At 40.6% G+C, this 27706-nt stretch overlaps 1 protein-coding gene across 4 annotated transcripts in view; it reads right to left on the bottom strand.

Moving 5' to 3' along the window:
- Positions 1–27706, bottom strand: part of myo9aa (myosin IXAa) — a 115246-nt gene that overhangs the window by 75429 nt on the left and 12111 nt on the right. For all 4 annotated transcript variants that reach the window (XM_028014193.1, XM_028014190.1, XM_028014192.1 and 1 more), the window contains exon 2: positions 7903–8869. In XM_028014193.1, the coding sequence (XP_027869994.1) occupies positions 7903–8778 (876 nt within the window). In that variant the 5' untranslated portion in view covers positions 8779–8869. The remainder of the gene's footprint in view (positions 1–7902; positions 8870–27706) is intronic.

Below are 27706 nucleotides of genomic sequence, written 5' to 3'. Positions count from 1 at the left end.
TCAAGAAAATGCAGAGTGTGTGCAAAGCAGTAATCACAGCAAAAGGTTGCTACTTTGAAGAAACTAGAATATAAGGGGTATTTTCAGTTGTTTTACACTTTTTTGTTCAGTGCATATTTCCACATGTGTTATTCATAGTTTTGATGCCTTCAGTGTGAATCTACAATGTCAATAGTCATGAAAATAAAGGAAACTCATTGAATTAAAAGGTGTGTCCAAACTTTTGGTCTGTACTGTATGTAAACCTCCGGTTTCAAATTCATAAATTTTTGAAGAAAAAATAAAATTGCCCAGATCAAACCTCAACAAAAATAGGAAGTGGGTATTATCTGGAAACTCCTGGTTGGTACATCTTTACTTCTTATGTTATCAACAGAAAACATTTCTAATATTTAATGTTTGGACCTCCAGATCTCTGGTTGATTGGTGCATCTCTACCCAGAAGGAAATGCCAAATTTAAACATAATTTGATCTATATGCAGACCTGTGTTGGGTTGCAAGTGATTTGACTTACAAAGGAGATGAAGCAACTAGAACAAAGGGCACCAAAGTGGCATCATGCATGGATCAATAATGTTGCAAGCAGCTGCTTATGGATCCAATAGCCAAAACGGTGAGTGGGAGGTCAGAAGAGCCAGAATAGGCCTTGTAAACTGGTGTTTGACAGAGATCCATTTTGTTGTTTTTTCAACCATGTGGTCGAATACTGCCACACCTTTACATATGAACATAACAGTGGCCCACCTAGAACAAGTATGTCAAGGGATCAACACATCTGACATCCAGATTCAAGTGTTGTACTTTACAGTGTTATCCTGGACCATCTCTCAAAAAAGTGCCATAGGCCGTATGACAGGTTCACCGTCCCATGCATAAGATACAATAAACACCAGAAGTGGTGCTATATTATGCCTTATTTGTCATGGTTCTGTTTTACTGCAGATCATTAGTGTTTGTGTTTATAGCACAAAAGAAAGAAGAACATTTATTGTAAATGTTGTTGAGGCATACCAGCATTACTCGAGGCATGACCGAGACCTTTAGGTTTTTACTGCTCTGTTTCTGTTTCCTTCAAGAGTCTCTTTTGATGTGGAAGATGAGTCATGTCCAGTCATTTCCTGGGATTTGTCTTAATGAGTGTGAGTCATGACAAATTCCAGGTTTGTAGACAACAGCAGGAGGATACAATCATTTAAATGAGATAGGCAGCTTAAGTCTTTAGCAGCCCAGGTAATTTATTAGAACCTGATTCTGATTCTTCAAAAGGTCCTCTCTGTGAAACAAGTGAAAAACAACAGTAATCTGCAAATAAATACCAGACTATAACTCCAATACAATACTAATGGGAACTCTAATCAACAGAGCATTTTTTAAGAGTATGTACAGTATGTACAGAGTTTTTCACTGTATTTATGTTCCAATCAGGAATGGAGGTGAGTCAAAAGTTTAGATTAAAGCATACTGAAATGTATTAAAAACCACATTTAGCAGATCCACTGCTGTAAAAGTACCATACAAGAGAGTGCTGGGAAACTGCAGTAGGCAGTAAGAATGAAAGAAGAGTTTGGACTCACCTGGTGAAAATTTCCCTTGAACTGTTGAAACAGTGGAGATTTCCACTTCTATCAGTAAGCCCTCTATTGGATGTCTATCTGCAGACTAAGTAGTTTGAGTCATGACTTCATCTCTGAGTAATGGAGCCAGTATAATCAGCAATAGGAACTACTGCTAAGATGATAAAAACAGATAAAGCCCTCTGATTATCACGATAAGGTGACTCAGTAGTAGTTTCTTTGATGGTTTTGGGAGCATTTCATACCAAGGAACTTAAACATTTTAGGTTGTTGCAACATTACAAGAATTTCTCATAAAATAAAACATTATTTCTCAAGTACAACAGAAAACCAACAACAAACCGCTTGAGCAACTCATAGCACTATAATTTTACTTAAAAATATGTAATCAACAGGTGTCAACACCCACTTCCTATGGCTGGCTTTCTGTGGCCTCCATTGATTGAACGACAACTTGCTCATACTTGTCAACTTTAACATGGTGATACTGCAGTTCTCTACTAATGCAAGTGCAGGTCAACAGTGATACCATAATAAATCAGGGTGTTTTTGTGAATCAAAGTGCTTCATCTAGAAAAAGACGGTGCAGGAAGACAACATTATTCTCATGTTCTCTCACTTTTTGTGTTCAATTGTTCTGTACTTGACATAGTTACTGAACAATGTATATTAGTAGTTATGATGGAATCAGATTTCCCAGTCGATAGCTGGAAATTTAGCAGAGGTTTGGTAAAATGCTCATGAATGTGGTAGGGGAAAAAAGGTATTAAATTTCCATCTTGACCACTAACATTTTGCTGTTGCCATGCAACATAATTTCCAAAAGTGTGTGTATTCATATTTCTCAAATTATGACTGAGGATAAATCCATTATCATGCCATTTGCTTTTTAAATAGAAATCAGAACAAGCCGATACATGACATGCCATATTTTGCTGTGAAATATGAAAATATTTCACAGTAAATATTTTTGAGTTTCTCTAATCCCAACTGTTCCAGAAACCTTTTTGGGCTCTGTTTTTTTGCAAGGCAGTTTCAAATGCAGTCCAGATAGCAGAAAAACTTGGTTAAAGTTTCTTATATAACTTCTTTGTTTTAGAAAAAGCCCAACTAACATAAGAAGACCAATAATCTAACTTCAATAAAACACAGAGCTCTGACAAATAAGAAATATAATCTCGGCTCTTCCCCATCTCTCTTGTGATGCCCTTTCCTCCATCTCAGCCTGAGGTAAATTTTATTTGACCTCACCCAGTTAGGGGAAAACCCATATTAAAACACTACTCCTCCCGGTAATAGTGGGGCCTCTGGACCGCCTGCATTATGAGTGCATCTCTGTCTTAGTGCAGGCCTATACTGAAGGAGCACTGAAGTAGATGCTGAGCAATGAAACTGCTGACCTGGGATGACTCACACCAGGGATATTTGTTTTGGCTGGGAACACAAAGGAACCCAACAAGAGCTCCAGAACTCACTGGGCCAAGGGGGTCTGTCAAAACAGCTTAGTACTTGAGTTCACCCAGAGAGGATTCCCTAACATGCACACAGTCAGTACTAATACTACAATCACCTCCCAAGTCTTAGAAATAATATCCGAACCTGAAAGGGCTTCCAGGAGAAAGTGTCTTATTTAAGCAAAAAGGACAATTTATACTTGCAAAGATGCACCTAAATGAACCGCAAGACTTCAGAAATAATGTTGTTTGCATAGAGCACCATACTAGAAATGTCACAGTTGGAAACAAACACCTCAAACCAACAGTCAAGTATGGGAATGGAGGGCTGGTGATTTGGGTTTGTTATTCAGCCAGAGGACTGGTGCACCAGACACTGAGGTGACAACGAATTCCCGTGTATACCAAAGTATTCTACAGCCAAATCCTAAAAATTGGCCAAAAATGGGTCAATATTACAATGGTGACAAGACAAAGCTTAAAACAAACATAACAATGGCTGAAAAAGAAAAGACTGGAGTTGGACCAGTTGAAATCGAGACATCAAGCTGACTGACTTGCCACAAACCTATTGGGAATTCGTCTTGCAGGTTTGAGCCTCCAATCCGTCTCAGTTGTTGTTGTGACCTTGGGTGAGACACTTAATCCATCTTACTTGCTGGTGGTCAGAGGCTGTGCCGGTGCAGGTCAGCTGTGGCTACAATGTAGTAGCTCACCTGCATCAGTGTGTGAATAATATGAATGTGTGTCAATGGGTCGATAAATGTAGTGTGAAGCGCTTTGGGGTTCTCTGGACTTGATAAATTGCCATACAAGTACTGAACATTTACTAAAGACAATATCTGAAGATTCTGGCACTGAAGACCAAAGAACTGCAGAGGGTTCTGCAGTCCGCTATTTAAATATTAGGGATCCAGGATGGCCTCACACTAATGCAGTTAATCCAGAACGTGCACTTTGTACCAAGAAGATTTATTGTTCAGCCACACCTTCAATCATTCCCAAATGTGAGGCAGCCACCTGAAAACCCACAACTCAGCAAGCCGATACCAGAATTCAAAGCGCGGCTGGTGTGGAACAGCAGGTCAGGATAAACTTAGGAAAGTCAATACCAGGCAGATGCATTAAAAACATAACTTCCCACTTGCCAGAGTTCAAACATATGTAGACTGAGAAGAGAAGCACACAAAGCTTTTTTTCATGAGGTCCATTTCTGAGAATGAATGAAGACATTCTGCATGCATAAACAGTCCCACAACAGAGACAATAGAAGATAAAACCGACCCAAACTATACAGAGTAGTACACTTTACTGTATATGCAGGCATTCACCGATACTAGAGGCTTAACGTCATTTCAGACGACTCTGCCACAAAAAGCTAAACACTGTGAGGAATGACTGGCAGCAGATAAGCACTACAGCAAAACTGTGTGAAGTATTTGTCACATTTCATGTATGCTTCTATTTGTCTTGAGTCCACAGGGTCAGCTCAAGTCCAAAGCTGTTCAACTCGAGGCAGGAATAGCAAAAATCACTTTACGACTCTGGAACTTTGCTGAAATTAAAGCCTGTCAGACTTCTAAGTGCCTACATTTGGAATAATCACTGTGTTTAAGGAATGCCGAAACTTTCCGAGTTCATCTAATCAACACAACGTGTCCTTACAAAGTATGTTTTCATCTCGTTCTCAGCTGCAATAATTGAAACTCTGGAGCAAGAGTCAGGACCTCGACAAAGAGCTCCAACTGTTGGCTTGTTTCCAAAATAAACCCCTATTTATGAGTGACATTTTCTAACGTGGGTTTAAAAAAATATGTCTTTTTTAACCTAAACAAATATGTCTTGACCTAAACTTAGGTCTCAATGTTTAGTTTGCTTTTTTTTACAGTGCAAATGTTGGCTTTGCTTTGCTGTGGCACTGTTTACGTGCAGATAATGAGTCATTTTGAGGTAATCTGACCCAGCCTCAATCCCAGATTTAAGCATGTTCTCCAATAATTCTGGAGGACAAAGCTAAACCAAAAAATGTAGTGAAGTAAAGTAGAGGTACAAGTTTGGCATCTCTTACAATTATATATACATTTTTCTTCCTTAATTATTTATTTCAACATGAATTCCCTTAAATATTATAATGTACAACACAAGATGGAAGAGGCTTTTACAAATTAAAAATGTTTTGCATTGTTGAAACTGGGGCGATATTAACAATCCATGTTTCTTTCCATCACCTTGCCATTTGTGTATGCCTTTCAGGAGAGGGACGGGAAGGAGCTGGCCATGTGGCATTTGTTTGGTCATGTGACAGTAATAGTTATGCTTCACAGGATTACGATTTAACTGTTGCAGAGAAGCAATGTCAGCATTGAGGTAAAAAAATAAAATTATATCACATCGGTAAATATTTACCAGCCATAACAGCAATAAAAATATCAGATATCAATATCACAAAATATGTTCCTATCATCTCTACTCTTTACATACAGAGATTAGAGGTAACATTTTTTAAATTTACATTAGGAACGCACTCTAAAATAAAAAATTTTGTAATATAAATGAAAACACTGCTTAATAAATCTTCCTCACTCTCACGGTACGTACCTAAAACAAAAGAAAAAAGCCTCAGAGAGGCAAATGGACAAACGATCCCACTGACGTAAACTGTTCCTGCTCTGATGTCGTCCATCTCTCCCTGCAGTAGCACAGCAGCTCCAGTCTTGGCATCAATCACCATCAGGGCAGATATGCAATCTCACTGTGCAAACAATTACGGGCAGCTCCTCTGCACTCACAGCTACTCACTCGTGTTGAGGCATTGAGGATTAAGACAATGTGCTTACACATTAACCAGAGAGTCACACAGATCAATGGCATTCCTCAGGACTGTATTTACCAACTGAAAGCAATAAAGTGTGGACTCATGGAGCTACCTGCTGCCTGAACTGTTGTCTTTTAGGTTACCTTTGACCTTGGCTTCTGAGATCATAGTTTCAACTTGACATTGATGCAACACTTACTTCAACTTAGTTTTTTTTTAAGAGAGAATACATTAATGGGATCATTATCTTGGAGAAGGACCCAGTACAGAGAGGTTGTTTGTTTTGGGGGGTTTTTTAACCAGAAAAAAAAGCCACTGTAGCATTTAACAGAAGATGAAGAATGCTTTCCCAGATCAGTGAACTTGTGAATTGCCATGAATAAAATGAAACAGTCAAGAGTAAATTTCTTCTTAGCTGCTTGAACTCAAAGTAACAATATCGCCTCATTCTTAATAAGTGGACCAAAAGTAAACGTGTAGCAATCAGGAGCTGTGACAGCCAGCATTGCAACCCATTGCGACATATAGAAAGAATCTTAACACAACCCATATTTGCCTTTTCATACAGGCAGCATTATACATGCCATTGATCAATGTTGTGCAACTCTCAGGAATTCGGCTGGGCAAAGAAACAATGTGTAGTTGTGAACCCATCAAAGATCATGAAATGGACTGCACTATAGTTGCAGGTCCCTGAAGGGAAAAAAAAGGATATGAGTGGAATGTCTTGAGTGATGAGAAAACAATCAGTTTCCTTCACAGACCTCTGGCTGGGCCTCTACAACATCCACCTTGAGACTCTATTTCCATGGTGCAGAAAAAAAACAAGAATCTAGAACTACACCATTGATAATTCACAGCCTGCATGCAGATAAGGCTCCTCTGTTCTCCAAATAATCCCCACACAGCTGGACAGAAACTGTACTAAATTTCTTTGTGCCAGTTAAGATAAACAAGAGACAGAGGCAAGAAAAGCAGCAATGTGTGACTAATGCTATGTGTGGAAGCAGCTGCAATAAGACACACTGTGTAAACTATGACTGCAGAGGTTCCAGAATAGCTAGCATCCATTTTCCAAAGTTCTGGCAACAAACAAGGGGAACTAGACAGTAATTTTAGGAGGAGTCAAACTCACAAGTGCTAAATTCCTATCAAGTTTTTAACCGCATAAAAATATTTTAATAAAGGCCAGCTAATGTTTCCAACATCAGATAATCCCAGATTTCAGGTTTAATCAGGTCCAAATCAACTCTGAAATCAAAAGTTCAAAACCATCCACTACTCTTAAAATGTGAAGCCTTTTTTGCATTTCCATATCCCCAGTTCCGCCACACCTCTAAGGATGGGACTCAAATGCAGCAGATTCGGAAAAACTACCTCTGCCAGTCTATCTCGAAGCAGCACATTCCCAAGACAAACCTTCCCCTTAATCCCATGACCGCACTGTGCATTAGGTCACACACCAGCACAACACTCTGAAACTTCTTCAGGATGCAGTTGCATGCAAGAGCACACCACAAGACCACATGTTTTACAGGAGACTAAGAACCAAGCCACAATGGTGCACACAGGCCTCACCCTGCAGATACACTGTGATCTAGCACCACTTTTGTTCCACTAAGCCACTTGAGAAGTTACAACCACGATTATAAACCACCATGTTTCACAACATTTATGCAAAACCTTGCTAAACAAATCCACATTGTGGCTACTTTACATCTTACATTTTTGCAGGATCTTCAATCACTGTGAAGGGGCACTTAAAGTTCTAAGAACTGAACAAAAAAAGTTCGTGTGTGGAAGAGTGTGCAGAGCTGGTTTTAAAAAGAGATCAAAAAGTGACGTCTGCAGCAAAAAATCTTTAGTCACCAAAACTTACTTGAAGAAGTTAAATAAAAGCAGTCTTTTGAACGCTCTACTAAAGTATTTCTGAAAAAGAATAACTCCACCACCCCAAATGCAACAGGTCCTTAGGCCCTCAAGTCAAGTGCTGTTTTTCCAAGTCCTGTCAAATGATTTGTTCTGAACAAAACCAATGAATAAAAGCGTATTCCTCACCTCTAATACTGGTCCGGCTCCCAATATGATTTGCTCCACTCCACTGGCAAAGCCCTTCTGACTGAGGGCAGTCAGATGATGAATGAGAAAGTTTGTGCTTTGCGTCTTCCCAGAGCCGCTCTCCCCAGATATGACGATGCACTGGTTCTTCTGTCTCCTCAGCATTGTGTGGTAGGCCACATCCGCCACGGCGTAAATGTGCGGCTCCAAATCTCCCAGCGTATGATTGTCATACATCTTCACATACTTGGGGTTGTAGATTGGCAGGAACTTGAAAGGGTTAATGACGATGAGGATACTTCCTACGTAGGTGTAGATCTTTTCCTGCCGGAAGCGTGAGCGCAGGTTGTCCAGCAGCGAGCGCTCGTTGAGCTCCGGCAGGCAGCACAGATCGGCGTGATCGCCCTGAGAATCGGGTTGCGGCAGCAGCCCGCGTTCCACCATGCGCCTTCGCTCCTCCGTTACCTGCAGCCACATATGGAGGCTGCCTCCGTAGTGAATAGAGCCATCCAGATTTTTCTGCCTCAGCAGAAAGCGATAATCATCGCCGCCAAACAGCGAACGGTGTTCCAGAGCCACGCGAGGCCAGAGCATCATCCTCTGCACGGGACAGTCGGTGGGGTTCAGAATCCATTCTTCCCCACCAAACTCCTTCACCTCGGCTAACACATAACACTTGGTGCGGTCCAGTTGCAACCGCTCGATGACACGTTCGATGGCCTCAGCAGCTGTGGTGGTCTTGCGGGCACTGATTGGACAGTAGATGGTACCCTCTGCGAGGGCACCTGGATAGATGCGCACGGTGAGCTCTGAGTTCTCAAAGCGCTGCCGTCGGCCCAGGGTGCCCTTGCCACCAACGCCATCCCGAACACTCATGGCGCAGCAGGAGCTCCCATTAGAGGCAGCAGGCCTGGTACTGGCACGTCCTTCGCTGGGCTGGTGAGACCACTATCTCAAGACATCACCACTGGAAGAAAGAAGAATAACAAGGTAAGGACCAGTAGCAATCAGTATGAAAGTTCTTGTAAGAAAACTAGGGCTGTCAATGTTAACGCATTTACGCCTGCAACTAATCTCAATTTGTTTAATGCATAGTATTACCTGGTGTAGATTATTCGCATTACCTATTTTGACCTGAAAGTCTCTCCTCTGCAGAGGGTTACTTAGTTCAAAGCAGTGTGTAACACGGTCTTGTACTGCGTTCATCAATGCAGAGTCGCAAACGCGAAGAGTCAAGGTGGTGTGCTCAGTGGCAAATTTTGCTTTAAAAAAGACAATGCAGTTACAAGGGGCACCCCGTGTACAGAGGCTATGGACCTTTAAGCGGTCATCCAGAGTTCGAATCCTGTTCTCAGTTCCTTGGCCCCCCTTCTGTCTGCCCCCTCCTATCAGATTACTGTGAAATAAAAGCCACTATTACCAAAAAACACTAACAGAAGACACTGTGATGGATGTTTGAATAAAGCCAACCTACTGTGTAGCTTAATTATTGCTTACTTAATGTTTTTCCACCAAAGCACAACTACAGTAGTTTACAGTTACCCTTTCTGAATGTAATTCAAAAACAAAATGACCTGTTTTAAATCTTCCTGACTATGAAAACCTAGAAAACTGAGATGTGTGGTTTGAGACAATAAAACATTTTTGTAAATGTTTTCTTGAAAACGTGCGTTTGTTTAAATTTTAAACTTACAAAGTTAAGCTTTTAGTGTTTAATCACAGTGCTAGAGTGTGATTAATCAGATTTTTTTTATTTATTGATAGACAATAAATAGAAAAAATAATTTTTTAGAGAAAACACAACAATCTCAACATCTGTACAACGAATGAACTTCTCTAAACTGATTTACAGTCTGGGATTTCTACGCAGCCCACTCCACCCCAAAGGGGATCAATCCAATTAGTTTGATCTGGGAGACATAAACATCAGCCTGTGTGTGCAGTTCGGTCCCACCGAATCTGTCAGGATTTCTGTTCTAGTCACACAGATGTGCTGAACCATTAAAATAAGGCACTCTACTTTCTTTTAAAAAAAAGCCTCAGAAGGAGTTCTGAAGGTTGCTAATGCAGCTCTTGCTCAAAATATCAGCCCTAACATACATGATAGGGCTGAAACGATTCCTCGAGTGATTCGAGTACCTCGATTATTAAAATTCTTCGAGGAAATGTATCTGCCTCAAAGCTTCATTAAATTATATTTTATTATTTAATGCACCGTGTTCCGGCAGGGTTATTACTTGCGTTGCCCAGAGCTCTCACTTCCGCCTGAGTTGTTGACGAAAGCTAAGTGTTAGGAGTGTAATGTCCAGTTTTCAAAACAAAAACACACTAAATCATAAAACCAAACTGCAATTTCATAAAATACGGTACAACAGCCACGTAACAAAACTGGATGTAATTCCAAGAGAAACTTGTCAGGGAAGCTGCAATGACTGACAACAACAGAAAAATCAGCAGCAGAAATTTCTGCCAAGAACTGGTTTTGTTCCACATGTGACAACAATCTTCTGTATTATCCACATTTCTCTACTAAGGAGTCGGGTTGCAAGACAGAAGTCTTCCTTATTCCAAGGAAAACATCCAGGCCTGGCAAAACTCTTTCAAAACCTTGGATATGAGGAAGAATGAGCAAGGATCTGATGAAACCATCCTTGTACCCTTGGTAAAATATTCAAAAAGTTAACTTTAGAGTAAAAACAACACTATGTATCAAGAAAAAGAAAAAGAACAGTAATAGTGAAGCCAAGTAATAGCAGCAACATGATCAGGGGTTTCTTCAGACGCAACTGGTGTTTTTACTTTTCAAGGTATTTCTTCGACCAAAGAAGACTTAAGTATTGATTTAATTGCATGCACATTTTTCCAACCAGGTTCTCATCAATGCTTAAACATTAATGCTCATTTCCAGTGACATGGACAACAGCTGAGATGAAAATCTGTGGGGGGAAAAAAAACCTCATTGTGAAATCAACTAATCTACAGACAAACTACAGGAAAATGTACTCTGCTGCATATGGCCAACTGGAATAATCTTTCCATGAGCGATTTGCTCCAGGGTAACATCCCTCATGTTTTCTGCTTATTTCCAGATGTCTGCACTTTTCACACAAAGTTTTATTGCACCACATCTGGACATGTGGGAAGCACAAGATGACCACAAACTCCACAGCAGATGAGAGCCTCGCAAGAGAGAGAGGTCACCTGCAAGGATTTATGCAAGTCAAGTGCGGAGGGCAGGGTGAACTTTCAGCATTTATGTAATAGTCAAACTCAGGGGTCAGAGGTGAAGGAAGGAGGACTGTATATTCTAAAGGAGCCGTCAGCTGGTGTTCAAGACTCAGAAACATGGATGAGAAAAAAGATTATGAGTAGGAGAAAAATTATATTGTCACTGTTGATTTTTTTAATTAATATTTTTAATCAAACAGTGGAAAAAAAACAATTCATTCTCAATAACTGGACTCATCCTGGCCTGAAAGGTTTTAGACGTCTTCAGAAGATTTTTAGGCATTTTTAGTCAGCTCTGTGATTTTACTTGCATTTAATTTATCTGGCAACATTTTTACAAACTTCAATATGGTTTGTATTTTTAGGTATAAAACAGATGGTTAGTCCACATGTCTCATTTGAAACCCTTCCAATGACTCCCAGCAGAGTTCTTCCCAGTACAAAGTGGTGAGAACTGGGAGACCACTCCTCCAATGTTAACATAGCATTAGCATAATTTAGGACCATCTAATATGCAGTATTATTGTCACGATAGCAAATTTTGCTGAGCGATTAATTGACTCAAAAAATTATTGCGATAAACGATAATATTGTCTGAAGACCTTTTTACACTGATTTAATGGAAATGACGTAATAATGCATGTGATAACCTGCCAAAGATAGATACACTTTATTTTCAAAAGAATATTTAACACTGGAGCTGATAAACAAAATAAACAAAACAACCAAAAACAAAATGGATTCTCAGTCTCCATTAACAAAAAATGTACTTGATAAAAACTAAACAACATAAAGCCAAAGTGGAAATAAATACTGCATTCAACCAAAAGAGTGCAGATTATGAAGTCTGTATATTATGTTGCCCTTCAGTAATAATTAGATTTAAATAGAGAAGATGGGCACATCGACTACCTGATGCAATAGTTCACACTACATGATTTTTTGCCCCTATTTTTCCCCTTAAGACAATCTTCGATCGTTGGTCTTTCTATGATTGTGTGGTGTGTTATGGTAGATCGTCGTTGCCGCTCCGATCAAAATTAGGGGTTTTCCCCGACTGGCAGCTTAACACAGCCTGTTGAATGTGACAGGCAGCCAATCAGAAAGCTCGGATTCTCCTCAGTCTTTTCTGAGGGGAAATTAAGGAGGGGAATCCCAAACAGCTGACACGGCGCAACCCGAAGTCCAGCCGATGTGGAAACAACATTAATGTTTATTCAACATGCAAAGAATATAGAAATGACAAGAGGAGGAATTGGAGCGAAATTGCAACCGCAGTTGATAAACCCGGTAACTTTTCAGCTGTTCTTCGTTAACGTGAAGTAAATAGGTTATAATGATTTTCATTCAGTTAGGACTTTACGCTGACACTAGCCACATGCATTGCAGGTAGACTGTAGTAAAATATTGATTAATGCCTGGTTTTAAAATTAGTTCACTGGACTTGTAGCCATTATTTTGTGCCCATTGTTGGACACCACACAGCAGGAACGAACCCGATCAAACCGTAATACCTAGGATTTCTGTCGGCTAATGTGTGGTCTGTCAGGTTTTAAAAATGGGCCGACAATCGGCCGACAACTCTAAGATCGTGTAGTGTGCGCTGGGCATTACACTAAGGATATGAGGAAGGGAGGGTCAGTGGAGAGCACCGGAGTTGAGCCTTTTTTCATTCGGTGTCATCAACAGAAAGAAAAAAGGCCGGAAGAGACCATAATGCCGATAATTGAAATGACGTCGATAGTTTTAATTTATCATACGATTAATCGATTTATCGTTTATCGCGACAGGCCTAAGTATTGACCATATTTGTGGTGTATGACACTAGATTACCATTGCCACAGCCTCCCATTCTTGTTTGAAATAACCTTAGAGCCAACTAAAGCTACATGTACCTTATCTAGTAAACTTTTTTGGTTTTGAAAAATAAAAACTAGAATGTGTGCATATTCTGCGAAAATGCAAGAGTGAATGCTTAATGCTTTTGTTGAAGATGCCAAAACGTTTGAAGTCAACTGCTGAAGACTTGCAGAAATGCAAGAAATAGGCACCAGACGCACCAGAACAAATTATAATCCTGCAAAGTGCATAAATAGGATTATTATAACAGAAAAACTGACAAAGAGGAGTAAAAGCTTTTGAATAATGGAAAAATTCTACCTAAACAGTATTAGAAATTGCTGGAGAACAGCGGTTCCTAACCTAAACAGTAGGGTCACCGCAGTTTATAAGGTAAAATTATATAAAAGGCTAAAAGTAGCTAAAACGCTAATGGTTGCATTTAGGCTTCCACTGGCATGTTGACTTACAGTAATATATTCTATGCAATGTAAAAACAAACTCATGTAAAACCTAAAATTTGACAAAGACAGAAACGTTCCCCTATTCCCTCTGATAAAAACGGTAGGTGAATGAAATCCAAAACTTTTATGGTTCCTGAGATATCAACATTTGTTTGGAGGCATCGTTTAGCACAGTAACTACAAAAAGCATGCCACATGCAGCATGAAGAAACCAACGTCAAAGGCTCAAATTATTCCCAGGTATTAAACAGCACAAAAGCTGTTAAACTGCCCAACTTCAAAATGGCCACTGCCTTGTGTCCTCCATCAGCCCTGAAACTGGATGATTGATTGCCATTAATAGGCAGGACCTAAAACATCCACTGTGAAACACGACAGACATTTTATATTGTAATTCTCAATTCTGCCACAGGATGGAGCGGTTTCCCCCATGAGGTGAAAAATTCATAAAAACCTGAATATTATAAAAAGTATGAAGGTTATGACTACCAAGAGATATAGCTGGCATTAGGAGAGCAAGCTGAGTAGTATAAAAGTTGAATGGTGAAAATAGCACAAAGTATGCAGGAGAAGAAGCGTGGCGAAATTTATGGAGCAACCAGGAAAGTGGAACTCAATAGTGTGAATGAATGCCTACAGCATTCACACTAATAAAAATGTGTAGGGGGGTAAAGTGGAGGGACCAATGGTTCCCTGGCCCAACCTGTTCTGGCGAAGCTGCGCAGGTCACTTCCAGTTCAGACTTGTGGGAATAATGTATTTAGTGCCCACAGATAATTTATTTTCATAGCGCATGCTCACTGTGAGCTATTAGTACCCCAGCAACAGTTGCCATGCTGCTGACAATGATGTCATCAGCCTGATTTCAAATGATGTCAGTGCCACCAGGCCCTTCTAAGGATGCCTCTGTGATGTCATAGTCCATGACATCACCAACTGATCAGTTGAGTCTCACATAAAATTCATTTGGACACTTTAGCTGACGGAATAAAGATGAGCAACGAAAGCGACGTTTATGTGAGACCCAAGGTCTCCTTTTGGAGCAAAGTCAGAAAGACGTGTTCTAACAGAGTTCATCCTGGGCAAACCACCCCAGACTATAGGAAGAAGAAATTTCTTGGAGAACTCCTTTGGAAAATAATAGAGAAAGTGGCAGACGGCCCCACCATGCATCTCGTCAGGGAAATCTTTTCGGAACAGCACAAAAACTTTTGGCCTTACTGCTAAGGAAAACAGGGGAAATAAACGTGGACATACTTTCAGATGTAGCAGAGGAACTGAGCGAACGAATTTTCCAAAGCATTGCGAGGGACGCGTTCCACTATGCTTCAGGTCTTAATTTAATTGCCCTACTCGACTACCCAGAAGGACATGCATTTATAGTGAGAAAATTCAAACGCCACTTGGAGGATCCGGTTCCTAAAAAGAAAATGTTTACGACTACAAAAATGAAGATCAGGAGGACATTGTTTCCCAATGAAGATTTATATTGTGATGAAAATTGCCTGAGTGAGTCTTACACTCAGGCAGAAATGGATCCAGAACAGTTTTTAAAGGACGCAAATGAAATGGGATTTAAACGGGGAACTGAAGCTCAAAGGAAAAATATGGTGGAAAGAATTTTTTGGAGACTGATTTATATATCAAGTTACAGATCCAGCTATGGCGCTTATAAAATGAAGGACACCGACCCCGTCCACAAGAAGCTTGGTCCAAAACTTTGGGAAGCAGTAAAAGACATAGATTTTATATTTTTTGAGGAGATGGAGACAAAACTCAGCCAGGACATATTTCAACTTCTGAGCGGAAATGATGATGTAGTTCAAGAGTTATTGTTTAAAATGATAAAAAGTGAAAACCCGCTGGTCATTTATAAACTCACTGAATGCTTCCGAAGAACCCTGGCACGTCCAAGAAAAATTCATTTTAAGAAAAATTATATTAGAAAGGCATGGAAGTGGTTTGAACAGGCAATCTGCTGTGGAGAAGATTTAGAAGAAAGTCAAGATGTTTTTAACAATGGACCAAATGTTGAGCCTCGCCCTGCCTCTGACTCGGTACCGGCCTCTGAGTCGGGGCCGGCCTCTGAGTCCGGTCCAGCCCCTGGCTCGGGACCGGCCTCTGACTTGGGGCTGGCCTCTGAGTCGGGACCGGCCCCTGAGTCAGGACCGGCCCCTGAGTCCTGTTCGGCCTCTGAGTCGGGGCCGGCCTCTGACTTGGGGCCGGCCTCTGAGTCCGGTCCGGCCCCTGACTCGGGTCCGGCCCCTGAGTCCGGTCCGGCCCCTGACTCGGGTCCGGCCCCTGACTCGGGACCTGCCCCTGACTCGGGACCGGCCTCTGAGTCCGGTCCGGCCTCTGAGTCGGGACCGGCCCCTGGCTCGGGACCGGCCCCTGACTCGGGACCGGCCCCTGGCTCGGGACCGGCCCCTGGCTCGGGACCGGCCCCTGGCTCGGGACCTGCCTCTGAGTCCGGTCCGGCCCCTGAGTCGGGACCGGCCCCTGGCTCGGGACCGGCCTCTGAGTCGGGACCGGCCTCTGACTCGGGACCGGCCTCTGACTCGGGACCGGCCCCTGACTCGGGACCGGCCCCTGACTCGGGACCGGCCTCTGAGTCCGGTCCGGCCTCTGAGTCGGGACCGGCCCCTGGCTCGGGACCGGCCTCTGAGTCGGGACCGGCCTCTGACTCGGGACCGGCCTCTGACTCGGGACCGGCCCCTGACTCGGGACCGGCCCCTGACTCGGGACCGGCCCCTGACTCGGGACCGGCCTCTGAGTCGGGACCAGCCCCTGAGTCGGGGCCTGCCTCTGACTCGGGACCGGCCTCTGAGTTGGGGCCGAGTTGGGACCGGCCTCCGAGTCAGGACTGACCTCTGAGTCGGGCAATAGGGCGAGTCGCCCTTTGGCATTTCAAGTTAGGAAAGCCCAAATAAATAGACATGTCCCCAAAATAAAACACCCCTCAACAATGCAGACTAAAACACAACCCAAAGAAATAGCTGAAGCATTCGCAGAATACTATAAAAAACTATATGATAATACGGACAAAAACACTCAGGAAGATGTAACATCCTCTTTTTTCAAGAAGATTAATCTCCCAACTTTGTCAGAAGAAGAGTCGCTGGAAATGACCCGACCTATAACTTCACAGAAAATTATGAATATTATTAAAAACCTCAAAAACAACAAACCTCCGGGGACAGATGGACTGCCAGGGGAATTCTACAAAACATTTAGCCAAGAACTAACGCCAGCAATATGTAAGGTATTCAACTACGCACTAACAGAGGGGGACCCCTAAATCACGGTCTGAAGCCATTATATCGGTAATCTATAAAGAAGGTAAAGACCCAACTATGTGTGAAGGCTACAGACCCGTGAGCTTATTATGCAACGATTTAAAAATACTAACAAGTATAATGGCAAAAAGAATGCAAAAATATATAGCTAAATTGATTAAACCAGACAAAATGGGATTTATTCTGGGGAGGCAGGGAGCAAACAATATTAGAAGAATATTAAATGTAATGTCATATACAAAATTTAAATCATTATCCTCCCTTTTAATTAGTTTAGATGCCCAAAAGGCTTTTGACAGGGTAAAATGGAGTTTTCTATACCAGACATTATTGAGATTTGGATTTTCACAGCAATTTGTTGAATGGGTGAAAGTAATCTATAAAAATCCAAAATCCCGAATTCGAATTAATGGGTACTGTTCAGAATTTTTTGATCTCAAGAAAGGAGTTAGACAGGGGGACTGTCTAAGCCCTCTACTATTCGCGGTTAATATTGAATCGATGGCAGAAGCAATAAGACAGAATAAACAAATCCAGGGAATAAGAGACGAGGGAGGGGTGGAACATAAAATATCACTGTTTGCCGACGATCTATTAGTACTCCTAACAGAACCACTCCGGTCAGTACCAGCTCTACTAGAAAGGGTTAAAGAATATGGGAATATCTCTGGGTATGCGAGTAACGAAAGTAAATCTGTAGCAATGATGGTATCAGGGGAATGCTCAGCACAGCTAAAAGATAAAGTAAAGTTCAAATGGACCGATAAAGGATTTAGATACTTGGGCATCTGAGTCGGTACCGGCCTCTGAATCGGGACCGGCCCCTTGCTCGGGTCCGGCCTCTGACTCGGGACCGGCCTCCGAGTCGGGCCAAAAATTAACCAGCCACTAGAGAAAACACAGAACAATCTCAACATCTGTACAATGAATGAACTTCTCTAAACTGATTTACAGTCTGGGATTTCTATGCAGCCCACTCCACCCCACCAGATTACGAAATGCACCATATTATGACACGTGGCCCTCGTGTGCTGTTATGTAATCTGCTAAGGGGTCATATTATTTTGCTGGAGACTGACATGCACACTCACACTGGATAAAGGATAAGTCATCAGGCTCAGTGGGATAACCATTAACACTCATACCCACTGCGAATGCTCACATAAGCTCCTTGCAGACTCCGACAGCAGCAGCTGCCATCCTCTTTGCACCACGCACAATCACGCCATTCACAAGTTCCCGCTTTAACGCACAGTGACGGGGCATCATGCGGAGAGCAGGGGGTCAACAGACAGAGACGGGAAGAGGCGGGGTTAAATTAAAACATCCCAGCTGCTGAGGAGATTTCTCTGCCATTCTGATTCAATTTTAATCATCACACTGGAGAAAGATCAGTCACACAAATGTCACCAACAATAACGGAATGAAATAATAAATAGTTATTTTATTCTTTGCAGCATCTGTAAAATAGCAGAAACATTTGTTGCAAATGGCAAATTCATGCATCACATTGGATAACAATGAGAAGCAGTGTATTCGAGTATAACTGAGGATTAACGTTCTTTGGGGTTGATTGGAAAGGCTCCGACCTTCTGTGAATGAAGCACTGTATTACTTTACAATGATCTCTAACACTTTAAGCTATAATTCAGCAGATTAAAAAAAACTGTTTCACAAAAAAATGTTTATTATAATTCAGATATTACTTTCCTATGCATCATTAGATTTAAATGTTCAGTGCATTACAGGATGTGCTGGAATCTGCCTGGGAAAGACCTGTGCAATTATACACCATCCACAGTAACACATGCATACATTTTCATGTGATATGTTATCCGCCCCCAGTGACTATGTTTTCATAAATGAGCTGTATTTACCCTTGTCTGTACTTTAAGAGCTGGCTTTCGGAGCAAGTTATAAATAAACTGAAGGGCGCTTCTGTACGCAGGGCAGGGATCCCAGGAATTTAATGCAAACACCAGCCTGTCACACACCATCTTTTGAACGCATCTTTCATCTTTTCCAATTAGCTGAGAGCCACTGGTTGTCCTTGTTTTGATTTCAGTGATGGGAAAGGAGCCCAGATCTGATGGTCAACACCTTAGCTGGTGCTTTATTTTGTCTGCCTGGGTCAACTATCTTTTATTCTTTCTTTTTTTGAAAGAAATTTTAATAATGTCATGGCTTTTGAATTATTTATCACTTTTTAAACTTACAACCGGCATTTTAATGTTTTTTTATAACTATAATTTTTGTTTGTTTTTTTTCTTGTGGAGTCATGTGATTACTGTTCATAATCTAAAAAGCATATTTCTGCTTCCTGTGCTATACTTTTGCCAGCATATTGGAGTCTGTTGAGGGTGGAGTCAAGTTGGAGTTGCAACCAAATGTTTGCCTCCACTACCAAACATCATGTTGGAAATCGCTTGTTTTATTGAATGCCTTATCACCATTATAAAGTCTAATAATTACTGGCGTAAGTAAACCAGGAGTTTAGCTCACATGTCTTTAAGAACACCTGAAGAAAACCAATTATATACTTTACTAAAGACCAACCACAGCAGAAAACGTGAAATCGAGATGAAGGAGGGGATAAAAATAGCTCGTGCACACAGACGACCATGAAAGGCTCCAACAGGGAAATGACAACAATGCTGCACCTAGTCCAGATAGTTTCCTGTCGGCCCCTATCCAACCTGCCATGTGTTGCCTCAGCAACTCTGCTACAACCCGCATGACACTGAAATGCTGCACAAGACAATGTGTTATTATCAATGCAGAAATACCAAAGCAAAGAAAGAAACTTTTCTTTGTTTTAAATAGCGCAGTTTTTGATACAGACATGCTAAAGTGAAGGATCTAGTGGGAGAGCTCTCTGTCTTCCTGATTAAGCTTTCAGTCTATGTCTGCACATAGGAGTGCGAGTGTTTCAGGCGGCAAGTTACAGCCTGTTGTCCTGAACAGATGGTCAGCTCCCTGCTTAACGGAAAGGGAGGGGGGACTTAGGGTTGTGTCAGAGCTGCACCGCATAGGACCACACTGACTGACTATTTACCTTCAAACAGAACCTCAACCAATCGCTGCAGTGCAATCAGAACAGTTGTTCAGAAAATTATCACGCTATATGTAAAGATGTGAAAATCTAATGCCGCTGTGTACTGTCTGTGCAGTTTTGTTTTACTTGTTGATGTTTGGGCAAATTAAAGATCAGCATAGAACTCAATTTCAAAAATAGGTGCAAAAAAGATGTTTTAATGAGCAAAAGATACTTTATATAAAAATGTACTTAGTCAGTAATTGTAATATTAAATTTTAAAAAACTAAGAAAAACTAAAACAAGCTGACTAAGTGTACTGGAAATAGTCTTATTTGTTTTTAAGTTTCAAGTTGCAAATGTCTGACATTAACTTCATTAACATTTAGATTCTCTGAAAAATTTCATAAGTTTTTTCATACTTTATTAAAGTAACCAACCTTTGACCTCGGTAACCATTAAAACGGTATCCGAAACCAGTGTTGTGTTGACACATTAACCACAGCTTAGCCCAGACTACGACAAGACGCCCTGAGCTTGCAAATCTGCATCTGAACGAACCACAGAACTTGTAGAACAAGGTTCTCAGGACAGATGAAGCCAAACTACACAAATCTGGCCTTAATGAACAGCAGCACAAACATCCCATACAAATAGTCAAGGAAGCCAGAGGGATGTTGATTTGGGCATGATTTTTAGCAAAAGGATCCAAGCACCTTACAGTCTTTCAGCCATGAAGCAAAAAAAAAAGCATCTAATTTACAGTGCTCCATGCTGTGCCATAATCGTGTAAAAATGGCAAGTATGAAGAGCAGATTGAGAAAAATATTCTGAGGTATGACATCATGTCACCTGATGGCCGTGTCTACCCACCAAATGTTATAAGGTTTGGTGTAGATAAGTGGGAGGTTTGGGTCCTGAAGGAAGAAAAAGCAGATGGAGCACAGCTAGAGGAAACCTACTGAGGCCTCTCCCCCGACTCCTTTCTCCTCACACAACTGAACCAGAAACAGATCCATTTACATGACATGAATGGTTAGCATTAAGGCACCACAGTAGAGTTATCTGATCTGAAATCAGCCATGGCAGATTCCCCCCACCCCCCTTTTCTCAAGACGCAGCAGATCAGGGCAGATACAATCTCGACATACCAGAAAAAAGCAATGCTGTATTTCACATGAGGTAAATATTGGATCTGCAGATCACGATCACACAAGAGAAGAGTTCCTGCTTTGAGGTATTGTTAAAGTTAAACTTGGGTCAGATGCTATCATTGTTAAACACAAGGCTGGGGACAATTATCAGAACTTGGATTAGAGGCTCAGCACGACCTTTACCATGAGCAAATTACGGAAACAATAGCTGATATTTACCAATTATAAAATTCAATTATATTAACTATGTTTTACAATCTTATGTTAAAGTGTGAAAGGAAGTAACTTGAGTCAACAATGCTTTGTTGACCGAATCAACGAGGAGTTTTAGTTGGGTTGACTAACATCACCGAGTAACAAATGTATTGAAGAGGCCTTCTTCTAAACCTAATTGTACCCTTACTCATAATCTTACCCATAAACACACACAACACTCAGTAGGTGTTAAATCACAGCATTTGTACACATATCTGAAAGACTGGTTAGTCCAGTTTCCATGGTTCATGACTTTGCATGTCAACCAAACCAAGGTTTTTTTCTTTTTTTTTTTTTACAATGAGAATAAATTCAAAGTGGGCTGCTTTGAAATTTTTTTAGAGAGGTGAGAGGGGAAAAAAAATACACTGCTTAGCTACAATATACATCATATCGTCCAGCTCTCAGCATGTCTGTTGCTAAAATAAACAGCCACCTGTAAGCTTGCTACCAAGGAAGCCTGCCTGACTAATTCAATGTTTTAGATATTCAGGCTCCATGTACTACCTTACAAAAAGAAGACCAGTAAGAACAAACACGCTGAACAATGAGATATCACACTGTCATTACATGCATCTCATCTTTTTCTTCTTTGGCATCTTTTCAGTGTTATAAACAAGTAACTCTAGGTGCAAGGTTGCTTACAAACTTGTAAACAGTCGGTTTGAAAGACACTGATGGAAAAAGGAGGAGGAAGATTCTGCATTCTTTTTGTCATCTGAGCATCGTCAATGAAGCCTTATTGGACGCTTGCAGTGAAGTGTAACTATCTGGCTCCACAATGCCAGCCATTGTTACACCGGTGTTAAGGATCAAGTTTGGTCAGCTTTCTATAACATGAGGTCATCCTGAAAACTGGAAGACTGTCACTGACATCGCTCTCTGTATGAGTGTGTGTGTGCACTCAAGAGTTTGTAGTAAAACAAACTCACATGTCCTCTTCAAGTTTCTAAGGTATCATTTGTGATTACGAGCTTTTACAATGCCATTTATTACGTATGTGACAGGAGATTACACTGCCAGATCATAGTGTTACGCAGTCTGTTATGTTGTAAAACATCTCAATTTAGTTTCTGGGTTTTATTTATTCCACTTCTATAAACCAGCCACTGAGAGTGTACCAGCCCACAGCTTGGATAAATTGGTTGTGTTAGCAAGGACATTCAACAAAAGACTAGACCCAAGAGGCTGCTCACCAAAAGGAAACTAAAGAAACAGGAACAGCACTAAATAACACTTTTAGCACCAGATTTGTTAATGAAACTGAACTACAGCCAGGGACATTATGAAAGGTCTAAAAAAGAATGATGTATTGATTGTGATGTATTAATTTTTTTTTTTTTAAAAGTGGATCAATCATTTTGAGTGATGGCGCTAAAGAATTAAGTGCTTCTGTTAGACACTTGTGAGGAAGTTTCTCATTAGTGTTCCAGTATGTAAAACTAAAGGCTAGTAGTGTTTTATTGCTTAAGTCCATGAGCAGCTTTCACTGTGAATGAAAATCTAATGGACTGCCTTTAAAAAGTCAATTTTGATACATAAAAAAAGAACAAGAAATGAAAAGACCAATTTTTGTTGAACACAACTACTGCAATTGGTTGCCCTGTTGCCTTGCAGGAAGGCAACAGGCTGTGGTCTTTCTGAATGCAGTTTGTATATTCTCCCTCTGTCTGTGTGGGTTCTCTGGGTACTCCAGCTTCCTCCCGTAGCACACATTCCTGATTGCGCTGTTAGTTGACCAACATACAGGAAAGCAACAGCTGTCCGGCTCATGTTACTCCAAAATCATGTTGAATCATGTTCAGACATCAGCTTGGTTGAGATTCAGATTGATTTAATTTTTGAGGAGTAATTTTGCCAGTCTTGTGTTGTCCATAGTGAGCACAGGCAGGCCCAATCCAAACATTTTTAGTATTTTTAGTCTTTATTCATAGCTGCCAGAATGTGATCCAATTGCTAAAGACGGATATTAGTGTCAGATGTGAAGATTAATATTAGCCTAATATTAGGGACACAAGTAACAAGGTAAAAGTAAGAAATCTGTTTCATTGATATCCAAGTTTTAATCACTACAAAGATTTTTCGTGTACGTTTTGGTCAATTTTAAACAACCAGGAAGCAATGGCTTACGCCTGACACACCGTCTAAGACTGAATTTTGAAAGATGGAAAATAGTGAAGACAAAATGAACCGTGGGAAAATACACGCAGAAGCTCACAGACAGGCAGGCAGGCTGGATCACAAGAATAGAGATGTTAGAAAGCATCAGACAGAGACGGACAGAAATGATAGGATGTTAGTCTTCCGAAATGTGAGCTGTGGGAATGTGAGAGCAAGAAGCAGGGAGGAAGGGAGGAAAGAGCAATTCTAACAGCCAGTCTGGCATCAACTTGGACAGAGGACAATGAAGTGCCAAGCACTCATATTGCTGAGAAATTAGTCTGACAAAGCCTTTATGATTATTTAATACAGTGGAGGCTCTCCTGGCACTACTCCATCATATGCCATAAGATGTTCCTGATAATTCCTCCAACACAAGCTGAAACTGATTTCTGTCCAATTCACAAAACACCAGCAGGACTTTTCTGGACCAGCTGTGATGCATCTGCCTCACAACTACATGCAATCACATTAGACAAGTACAATAACCAACCACAGGCACCCAACTAAGACAGCACGACTCTGACCCATCTGATCATGCTGGGGGAAGCGACTGACGGCTGCAAATTCTGCAAGCACCGCACAATGTTTGGCTGGCTGCATGTTATTCCTTTGCTCCCGCTTGACCTTGTTGATAAGCTGTAAAATCCTAATCCAGATAAATTAACAAAAGTGAGAAAAACAACAACAAATTTCTAATTGTTAGATGATACTTATGAGATGAAAACAAAGTGATACTGTTAAATTTGATATTGTTGGCTACACCTTTCCTACTAAGTAGAAACCGGTTTGACATCATTACAATGTATTAATAGAGCTAGGCCTCATCAAGACTACGATTTTCTTTTGAAGTTCTAGAGTCGGGAAGAGAGGAACCAGAAGTATTAATCTGTTTTTCTGCACAACAATTTACCATAAACAAAGAGATTGTTATTAGAGATTTTATTAGCTGCAGTGGTAGTAACACTTTACAAAATTTCACTCATGAACATACTGACTTTCAGTATTGAACTGCACCCACTAAAAAACAATCTTTGCAGTGTCTTAGGGCAGAATATGCATATAAGGAAATCTATAAATCCGGATATAGTCAATCTGCAAACATTTTCACATGACAGATTTGTGCAAAAAAAAGTTGCATTCATTTTCGACGGCAATGTTGTTTTGTAATATTCAAGTGCCATCAGGAACAGAGAATATTCTTGACAGAATAACCTGGTTATTCAGTAGATTCAAGTTATCAGGTGAGCCTCACCTTTGGGCAAATAATGTCAATGACTATTGACCTGACCAACTGCAGCAACCTCTGACCATAACACTCCCTCCACAGGCTTGTACAGTAGGCACAAGGGTTACCTGTCTTTTTGCTCTGATGTGCACATCACTCAGAAATAGGGCGAATCTAGAATCAACGACCACATGACCCTCTTCCATTGGTCCAAAGTCCAAGCGTTGTGCTCCCAGATGCAAGCCTTTTTTGCTGATTGGGTTTACTGAGCTGTAGTTGGAAACAAATTAACAAGTTAAATAGACAAACTAAGCTATTCTGAAGACTGCATACCTCCAGCAAAAAAATATCTGACTTGGTAATAGGCTGCTCGAGGCAGAAAACTACTCGAGTCAATCCCTAACAAAAAGAAATGTTTCTGCTCGTTGCTAAGGAGACCGAAACATGGCTACATTTAATGTTTAACGTTCTTTGGTGGTTTGCCTTCACTTTGTGTCAGCAGCGACAAGTTTGACATGAAGAGTTTCATAACCTATAAAAATCCCAAAGTACTTCATAACAACAGCTTTTCCACTCGCAGAGGCTGTAGTGCATACACAAGACAAACACGTGAAACGTGGGAGTTTTCAGTTTTTACAAAACACAAGAAAAAGAAAAAAAAACTAATCTGAATTTTAATTATTTATCTAGTAGAACATTGATAATCACCTACTGATAAAAAAATTGTTTGATTATAATTTCTGGTTGATTGCCTGGTGGATCTCTAGCCAACAGTGAATGTACTAAATGATAATATTAATGGTCATACAGTATTATCATTATCAGTCGACTCCTGGTATTTGTGGGAGTTAGTAATTTTAGCTTCCCAAGCTGCATTTTCCCCTGAATATTTTAGATATGCTCTGCAAAAAATAAAAAAATCCATGAACAGGTGAATTTTTCATGATTAATCTGTATGCATTTTCACAAAAAATTCCCAAATAGGTGACTCTGGAAATTCTAAACCATAAATAGGCAGGGTCCACTATATACATGTAAAGTCATACTGACCAATCAAAGCCATTTAGACTGTTGCCACGTTCGCCCAGTCACATTCACTGACCAGCTTGGAGTTAAGTACATTGATTGCATGATGGCTACTCTTCCCATTGAGTCACAGTTTCCCACAGTACTGTATCATATTAAAAAATAAACTGGAAACCATACCTTACAGTATCATATAGAATTGTTTATCCTCTAAAGAAATGATGCAGATTTGACTTTTTGTACTGCAGAAATACTAATCTCAAACAGTTTACAGCAGATAATTAAAAGCCAGTCACAGTTCCAGCATTTTTTAGGTGTCACCAAGAAGCCCTGATGACTAGTCGCAACAAGTCTGGGCTTGGATCACTGTCCGTACCGTAATTAAAAATGACTGTAGGCCTCTTAGCGGTGCAGCGGATATCTGAGGCAGGTCATTCTGAACGGGGGCGCCCAGACCGGCGGAGACTCCCTCCGCATTCCTCTGGCCACACGTCAGCAGGTGACACACTACCAGCATGGAAATATGACACTGGAGGAAGTGCCAAAGGTGCTTGCTAAACTACGAGGCTGTCTTTTCTACGCAGACTCCAATCATTGTTGTTGCCTGAAGAAAGAGGAGGGAGAAAACAGAGGAAGGAAATCAACTGAGTGCAGCTGAAGTCCCAAGGACAACACGGGAGGAAAACACAGATTTCTGGCTTGAATCGACAAAAACAATAAACCTCAGCACAGAACTAGATCTTGAGGGTCAAACTTTTGCAATCCAATTTTATAAAACAAATACTAGTCAAATTTAGCTAAAAACAAATTGAAAGAGCAAAGTTTAGTCACAAGCTCTTAAATAACTGGTGGATTTATTTCAGCACCACCTACACAAATCCAAACGGGTTTGAAAGAAACACAAACCCTCACGTTAAAATATCCATTTCCTTCTTCTGTAAACCTGACTTTTTGTAACAACTTTCTAATTTACTAAGCTCCCACTTTGCTAAGTTGTGAAAAATAATTTTTAAACTGCTAGCAAACCAGATATATTTCAATCATCATGTACTGCAATTAAAGCAGCCACCAGGTATTTTAATGATTAAAAATGTGGAGTTTGTACAAAAGAACACCGCTCAAAGTAAACAGCACCACTCCTCCGTTGTTACCATGGAGATTTCCACTTCCCATGTCCACTCCCAGGACAACGACAGCAGCCATGGGTGAAACAGGAAGTGCTTGCACCGTGGGGGCTTCAACAATACGACACCATCATGCCGTTGTTGTTGAATAAAGTTAATGTTTTTTACCTAAATGATTAAGGTTTTAACTTTCTCTATAAGAAAGTCAAATGTGTTTGTCAGAACAAACTGTGCTATAAATGATGTATCCATATGTACCAAACTGATCAACACAAATATGTGTATCATTAAAATACTTAAGTTAAATTATTTAAGTAATAATTTTGACACAAATGTTTATTTCTATTCATTTCAGTGAGTAGAGCTTGCAGAAAAAGAAAACGCAAACTTCAGTCTCAGAAAAGGGAACAATTACATACAATTTTTAACATACATTGTTGTTGCTTACACAATCACAGGAAAGACCGATTACTTGACAGTTGTCCAAAACGGTCATTGAAAACCGGCAAAAGGAGGGTGAGCCACAAAAGACCAAATCTGAAAAAGTTGGCTGCTCATCTGTATTTAAGAATATTAATGGAAAGACGGGAATAAAAAGAAAAAAAGAATGGTACTGGTCCTATGAAGATACCAGAGAAAATACCAAAGTAAACACAATTTTCTCCCATGTAGAATATTACACTCCTGGTCAGCCTGCTCAGTGAAGGCAGCTACACCTATTCTGTGCTGACCAGAAAGACAAGTTTGACTGTTTGGAAACATTTCTGGTCATGAAACAGACAGTTATTTTATTATGGTAACTCGGTTTTAAAACTATAGTTGGCAAGTTACATGCAGTATGTCTGTCAAGCTGCTGACTGCAGGCTAGCTTCCTGAACAGATAGCCTGACTAATTAACCACCTATTAGTTTGTTACACTTTAAGTGTTACTGTGTGATGAAGAAAGTAGCAAAGAGTGTATTTTTTTTGCACAGTAAACATGTTTACTTAAAAACT

Source organism: Xiphophorus couchianus, chromosome 4 (assembly GCF_001444195.1).
Source record: "Xiphophorus couchianus chromosome 4, X_couchianus-1.0, whole genome shotgun sequence".
Taxonomy (NCBI): domain Eukaryota; kingdom Metazoa; phylum Chordata; class Actinopteri; order Cyprinodontiformes; family Poeciliidae; genus Xiphophorus; species Xiphophorus couchianus.
The sequence above is the reverse complement of the archived record's forward strand: the minus strand, read 5'-3'. Positions and strand labels throughout refer to the sequence as shown.